The sequence below is a fragment of the Trichechus manatus genome, unplaced genomic scaffold (genome assembly GCF_000243295.1).
Source record: "Trichechus manatus latirostris isolate Lorelei unplaced genomic scaffold, TriManLat1.0 scaffold00250, whole genome shotgun sequence".
NCBI classification, from domain to species: Eukaryota; Metazoa; Chordata; class Mammalia; order Sirenia; family Trichechidae; genus Trichechus; species Trichechus manatus.
This window is the reverse complement of record NW_004444186.1, coordinates 1583432-1590992: the sequence shown is the minus strand read 5'-3', so window position 1 is coordinate 1590992 and position 7561 is coordinate 1583432. Positions and strand designations below refer to the sequence as shown.

The window sequence follows — 7561 nt, the reverse complement described above, 5'->3', positions numbered from 1 at the left end:
CCCAGTTTTGCTTATGCTTGAAAAACAGGCCTAAGATAGTCTTACAACGAAGATGGTTTCTACTGTCCCTTGTTTTAAAAAAACAGCTTCCAGAAGGTTATAAGGGATCTGGAAAGGAGAACAAATTGCCTTACCAAGACTTAGCCAAGACCAGCCATCCTAGGAAATGCTCTCTCCTCCCCAGCACCTGCCCGACGCAGGAGGCAGGGTTTTTCTTTTGGGCAAACCTGCTCCTTGGGAGGGGAGCTGGCAAAACCTGTTTGAAGATGAGTTTACCTCCTTTCCACGCCTCCCTTCTCCTTGGAAGCAACAGAAACAGTAGCCGAGACACAGAGAAAGGGTAAAGGCGTGTTGGGGAGCTGGGACAACCAGCTCCCCCAACAACCCCGCGTGTCTAAAGGAGACAGAAGACTTGGGAAGATGGAAACCATACAGGAGGCAGGAGAAAAGGCACTAGATCCTGGGTAAGTCCTGCCTTGCTTACTGGAAGTAGGAAATGAATAAGTAGTCCGGGGGGCTTTCCTGCCATCCAGCCTTTAGCAGGTCAAATCTTAGAGATCCTAGAGAGAATTAATTTGCCGGGAAGGGATGGAGGTGGCTTTAGGTAGAAAAGGTCAGTGTGCTATAGTAACTGGGGGACGGGGGATTCCAGAACAATCCCCTGCTCAGAAAAAGTGAAGTTTCTATATTTTGTCTGATAAATCTGCCCGTATTTTTCATTTTCCAATCCTTACCTTCCAGAATGGCCATCAGGAGAGCTGACCCAGAACTGAGTTTAGGTCCAGGTTCCCCTTCCAGCTAATCTCTGCCTCCTTCCCTTCCTTCTCCGCCCCTCACCTACGCCATGGTTTCCCCTAGCCACTCCCCAGCATGGCAGAGGAAAGGCAGGCCTGACAAGGCGCCATCCTCCCCAACTTTGCCCAGTGACAGCTGGGCAGGTCTGTCTGGGTTCCAGCCAATTATGATGTGGAACACCTCTCCCGCTTACTTTGTAGGTGGAGCAGCTGCCCTGGAAGTAAATATGATTAGCTTCACATTCTGTCTGTCCTCTGCTCCTAAACTAACAGTGGGGGGAATCTGCTTTCAGCAAGTGGTGAAGACGGGAGAAACATCTGTCTAGGAGACAAGAGATCTGAGTTTTTTTGATTTTTTGTTTTTTTAAGGCCTGCTCTGTGTACCTCAATTACTTTCTTCATTCCAATGTCCCCTACCTACTACCCAGCTCCATTAAGACACTGCCCAGGTTGTCTCACGATAATCCTTTCTTCCGGCGGACTCTTAGGGCCAGGGAGAATGCAGAAGCAGCAGAACTAGGAGCTGCTCTGAGACTTGGGGAGCTGGAGCTGAAGGAGAGCTGGCAGGATGAAGAATTCCCGCGGTGAGGAAGCGAGAGGGAGGCCAGGAGGAGGGAGGGATGGTCGCCAGTGGGGGGCAGCAACGGGGAATTAGAACTTGAAGGAAGAAGAGAGAGGATAGAGTCGTGGTGAGGAGAAAAAAGTGATAGACTGACACCTGGCTTGATGCCTTCAGCCTATATCTTTGCCTCCTTTTAATCATGTCCCCTCTAGATTGCTTTCTGAGGAGGCTGGTCCTTCTGAAGATCCTGCAGACCTTAAAGGAGACCCACAGGCAGGTAGGTGAAGTTAAGTTCCTGATTCTGGAACCCCTATCCCTTTGCAGTTCTACTTCCCCTTTCCCAATGCCCCCTGTGTCAGGTCTTCCTTTTTCAGAGTTCACCCATATTATTACTTCCGTATATAGGAATTCTCATCGGGTCCACTCCTCTTGCTCCCCAACTCCCACATATCTTTCTTTTTTTTTTCTCTCCAATCCCAGGTATGTACCCCAGTACTTTAGCCCTGTGTGGCCAGCGCCCCATGCGTAAGCGTCTTTCTGCCCCAGAGTTGCAGCTGGATCTGACCAAAGGGCCTGGAGTTAACGGAGCTTCTTCCACCCATTCTGCACCTTCTTCTCCTGGTGGCAGTTCTGACCTGGATGTCGACGAGCTGGAGACCCCTTCAGACTCGGAGCAGCTGGACAGCGGACATGAGTTTGAATGGGAAGGTGGGAAACAAACTGAGGATTGAGCTGGTAGAAGTAGAGGCCAGTGTTAAAAAAGCCCAGGATGGATTTAATGGGACTGAAATTAGAAGCAATAAGGTGAGGATGTAGAGACAAGGCTGGCAAAATCAGTTTCCTCAGAATGGAAAGGTCGAGCTTGTAGATCGATGTGAGAGTAGTCAGTAGGGTCCCTTGTTTATCGAGGAAAACTTGACTGAATGACCGTTAAATGCTATCACTGAGCTAGGACTGGGACTATAAAGATGAGTAAGATAGTCCTTCCCTTCGAGAGTTCTCTGTCTAGTAGGGAATAAACACATATACAAATAAGTGCAATTAAGGGTTATGATCTACATGTATATAGGATACAGTGCAGCCATGGAAAAGGAAATGGTCAGTTCTGCTTGAGGGGTGTCAGGAGTGGCTTCACAGAGGAGGTGGAGTATTGAAAGCTGATGTTTATCAGGTAGAAAGGGCATTCTAGGGCCAAGAAGCAACTCCAGTGAAGCATGGCATGTTGGGGAATTAAAAGTGTTAAACACAACTGTTCAGATGTGAAGAGTTGGAAGGTGAAGAGAGAATGACAGAAGATAATGCTGGGATAACTAAACAGGGTCAAATCATGGAGGCCCTTGCTACCATGCTCAGGAGTTTAGATTTTGCCTCATAGGCAATGGGAAGTGATTGAAATTTCCCATCAAAGGAGTAACATAATTCAGTTGGATGGCTCTGTAAAGACTGAAAACAACCTAAAGGCCCATCAGTAGAGTATTCATGCTATTGTGGTGTATCCATACAATGGAATACTATGCAACTCCTTTTTTTAATGAAGAAGAAGAAGCTCTTTCTCTTGTTATGGAAAGATCATGCAGAATGGTAGGTATGATATATTATCATTTGAGTAAAAAAAAAAAAAGTAGGGGAGAGAAGAAAGCTTGCTCTGTGGATTGGAGGAAACTAGAGGCAGGGAGACCAGTTAGAGGCTAGTACTAAGGCCAGGTGAGAAGCGCTGAGAATCCAAACCAGATCGGTAGTAGTGGAGAGGATGGTGAATACTGTGGAGGTAGATGAAAGAGGATCTGGGCTCCAGTTGGTTTCAGGGCTGACAAAGAGGAAAGAGTCTCAGATGACACACAGTTTTCTCTCAGGCAGCTGGATGGACAATGAGGTCATTCATCAAGATGGGAACTCTAGGAGAGAGGAGGAAGAATGATTTCTGTTTTGGACCTGGTGAATTGGAGATTCCAGAGGGACACGGAGTGGAGATGTCTACTCTAGGCATTTGGGGATGTAGGTCTGGAGTTAGGAGAGAAGTCTGGGATAGAGAGGCACATGTGGTAGTCATCACCTTACCGGTGATAACTGAAGACATAGATGAGCTTGCCCAGGGAAAAGCATGTAAAAAAAGAAACAGAAAATCCAGAAGAAAACTGATAGTGGCAGGGCCATAGGCTAGTGAAAAAGTGGGGATAACAAGACACAGGTGAGAGAACCCAGCAAGGTGTGGGGTTGATTGGACAAAGTAGGGCTAAAAAGTCAAGGGAAAAATGAGGACTGAGAGACTGGAGTAATAAACTCTAGGAGTTGGGTAAGATACAGGATACAGAAGGTAGGGATTCTGCCTTGTTGATCCTTCCATCCTTCCCTTTTAGATGAGCTGCCCAGGGCAGAGGGCCTGGGGGCCAGTGAGGCAGCTGAAAGCCTGGGTCGGGGTTGTGTGTGGGATGTGGCCGGAGAAGATGGTCATCACTGGAAGGTGTTCCGAACCGGACAGCGGGAGCAGCGAGTGGACATGACTGTCATCGAACCCTATAAGAAAGTCCTGTCTCATGGAGGTAATCGCTGGCATAAATGAAGGGGTAGAAACTGTGGCTTCTTGAATAAAATGCCTAAGCTAGAAACTCAGTTGAGTTCAAAATCCTTCCTGTAACTTCCAGAGACCGTGAGACCCTCCACCTCTACAAGTGTACTGTCTATCAATACATATCTGTTGACAGAATGAATTTTTCCCTTGCCCTCCCCAGGTTACCATGGTGATGGCCTTAATGCTGTCATCCTCTTTGCTTCCTGTTACCTGCCTAGAAGCAGCATCCCCAACTACACCTATGTCATGGAACACTTGTTTAGGTGAGGTGAAAGGCCTGAAGAGATACAGGGAGGACGTTAGGGAGAGACAAGCAAAAAAAGAACACTTTCCAAGACCAGCTGAGCTGATGATAGCGTTTACAATAATCGGTCCCTGTCACTCCTCACAACCCCAAACACACACCGCCCCTGACAATTTCATCCCATCCAGGTATATAGTGGGAACGCTGGAGGTGCTGGTAGCTGAAAACTATCTACTTGTTCACTTGAGTGGAGCTACAAGTCGGGCCCAGGTTCCACCTCTGAGCTGGATACGCCAGTGTTACCGTACCCTGGATCGACGGTGAGTTCCTAAGACAAGGGCCGCAGCTTGCGATCTTGTCTCTTTCTTTTCCAGTGTTCCCTCCTTTTTTCTTTTATCTAGTCTCTTTCTCTGTTTCTATGTCCCTCTATACCCTTTTCTAACCCTCTCCTGTCTTCTGTCCTCTCTCAGAGTCAGGAAAATCTGGTTTCAGATCTTGCCTTTACCACTAACTGTATGACTTTGGACAAGGCACTTAACTTTTCTGGTACATTTCCTTATCCATAAAATGGGACAGTTCTACTGTGTCCTGTAGGGTTGCTGTCTTAGTTATCTACTGCTTCTGTAACAGAAATACCACAAGTGGATGGCTTTTAACAAAGAGAAATGTATTCTCTCACAATCCAGTAGGCTACAAGTCCAAATTCAGAGTGTCAGCTCCAGGGGAAGGTCCTTGTTGTCAGTCTTCCCCTGGACGAGGAGCTTCTCCACGCAGGAACCTCAGGTCCGAAGGACGTGCTCTGCTCCCGGCACTGTTTTCTTGGTGGTATGAGGTCCTCATGTCTCTCTGCTCACTTCTCTCTTTTATATCTCAAAAGAGATTGGCTTAAGACACTATCTAATCTTGTAGATGTCATCAGTATAACTGTCACTAATGTATCTTATTACATCATAGTGATAGAGTTTACAACACATAGGGAAATCACATCAGATTACGAAGATGGTAGATAATCATACAATACTGGGAATCATGACCTAGCCAAGTTGACAGGTATTTTTAGGGGACACAATTCAATCCACGACAGGGTCGCTATGAGTCGGAATCCTCTCGACTGCACCGAACAACAAAACGGAAATGATGGTACTTTTGCCGCTGGGTATTTAAGAAAGTCAGGTGACTCTGTATAGCATCTTGCCTGCACAGAAAGTACTCTTCCTTTTCCCCCAGTCTTGCCGTTTCTTTCACTTTCCACAGCTCCATCATCATCTTTTCTCCTCTGCCTTCATCCCTGACCCGTATGTCTTTCTTCCCCCTGGCATTCCTTTTTATGTTTTCCCATCTTCCTTTTGCTCACTTTTCTTTCTACCTGCCCCTTTTTTCTCCTTACTGGCCTTCTTCCATCTGGAGTTTGTAAAGAGTCCTGATCATGGAGGAATGGGAAAGCATGCAAGTAAAAAAAAAAACAAAACGCACAAGAATGAGGGAGGAAATTATGTGAGGGAAGAGGAAGGAGGTAAACGGGGTACAGAAGACCAGGCTGAGAGATCCTGAGAGAAGAGTTTTTTAAGAATGACGAGCATGGAGGGCTAAACAAGATGGGTAGGGCTGAGACTGCTCCTAAAGGAAGGGGGATTAGACAAAGCTGCCGGAGAAATCTAGAAATAAGAGAAGTGAAGGAAGTTAAAGTACGGATGAGGGCTGCACCCATTCTTCAGGCAAGAGGGGAAGGAAGAAAAAGGGTAATTCATATTCCTCTTCAGGCTCCGGAAAAATCTGCGAGCCCTGGTGGTTGTCCATGCTACATGGTACGTGAAGGCATTTCTGGCACTGCTTCGGCCCTTCATCAGGTACGAGCTCTCGGGACAGGGACTCCCTTCCCCCTTTTTCCAAGTTAAACATCAACATGAAAATCTTGCCCTACCCACCGCACCCCACCGACCCTTTCTAGTCTTAACCACTCTACGTGCTACATTTCCCTTTGCAGGGGTCTCCAGGAGCCCTCTTCCCAGTACAGAACACACTTGATTGTCCTCTCTTTTCAGTTCCAAATTCACACGGAAGATCCGGTTTCTGGACAGCCTGGGGGAACTCGCTCAACTCATCTCCCTGGATCAGGTCCACATCCCCGAAGCTGTCAGACAGTGAGTCTGAAGGTTTGGGGTGGGATGTGTAAAGCCAGTCCCCACTTTCTTAAGGCCTTAGAGGAGATACAAAAGAACACGGCACACACCCAGAGGAGACATTACACACTACCGCGTCTCACAAGAACAAATTTAATAACCGTCCATGTAAATGCTGAGGCATCAAGGAGTAAAGGAATCATCCCAACACAGGAGTTAGAGGAGATTCTGGCCATTCCTGGAAGGGATATTTTGGCAGTGAGGGGAAGGTACATTTGGTGGAGGAGGGGTGTTGGGGAGCAGAATACCCTAAGTGATGACTCAAAGCATCCAGCCTTCTAGCTCTTCTAACTCACCAGCAAGTATGACCCTGGCCATCCTGCCCCTGTACCACTTCTCTGTCTCTCTCTGTCCTAGGCTGGACCGAGGTCTCCATGGCTCAGGAGGGACCTAGCACAGGACTGGAAAAAGGGCCTTAGAACCAAGCAAAAATCTTGATCTGCCCACCCCTGAAACATCTGAGCTGTTTTGTAAATTGTCTCAGCCTCAGCCTCAGCGCCACCACCGGATCTTCTCATCTTCATGAGATGTCATCCCTTCCATGACCCTGCCTACAACAGGGCTTTGAGGTCTGGAACCTCATCTCCTGGGTGACTGTCGTGTCAGCTCGGTGGAGTGTAGTGACAAACGCATTTTGGGAAAGTGTGGAGCTCTGGGTTTTGGTCCTGCTTTAGTTGTAGAAACTTGGGCCAGTAACTTCATCTCTCTGGGTCTTATTTTCTCCTGTAAATGAAGGCGCTGAGATCGTTTCCACCTTGCCAACTGTAGCAGTCGGTGAGGGGAGAGGTGGATGGTGAGGGGAGAGGGGGAGAGGTGGACGGGAAGAGCGGGGCTTAACCGACCACAGCCAGCCTGCCTGAGGCGGTGGCAGGAAGCAGCCCAATGGGGAGCCCTTCACAATGCTCCCTAAATCGTGAAGAACCGCTGTATGCCACGCTTTCCGACTTAGGCATGTCTGGCGCCTGGAGCCTGGGAAGGAGTGCTTTCAAACGTGTATTTTTGCCCTCTTTAGTAAATTCAAATGTGTAGCGTTTTAATAAACTGCGATGGGACATTGGAGTTGCGCGTCGAGGGAGTGAACGACTCTTTCCCCAAGCCCCTACACCACAGTCCGGCCCTGGCGCCCGGAGCCGGCTGCAGAGGTGCCCTCGGATCCCCAGTTCAGCCCGGGGTCCGCGGGGCGCCCGCGGGGAGGGGTGGGGGCGGGGCGGG

The 7561-nt window shown here is 48.3% G+C and overlaps 1 protein-coding gene across 1 annotated transcript; it reads left to right on the top strand.

Moving 5' to 3' along the window:
• Window positions 1-420: 420 nt before the first annotated feature.
• BNIPL (BCL2 interacting protein like) lies at window positions 421-7462 on the top strand. The gene is made up of 10 exons (XM_004389562.2): window positions 421-464; window positions 1283-1378; window positions 1569-1633; window positions 1837-2064; window positions 3714-3896; window positions 4086-4188; window positions 4358-4489; window positions 5930-6016; window positions 6212-6310; window positions 6707-7462. The coding sequence occupies exons 1-10, from the start codon at window positions 421-423 to the stop codon at window positions 6741-6743; spliced, it is 1074 nt and encodes a 357-aa protein (XP_004389619.1). The 3' UTR covers window positions 6744-7462.
• The last annotated feature ends 99 nt before the right edge of the window (window positions 7463-7561 follow it).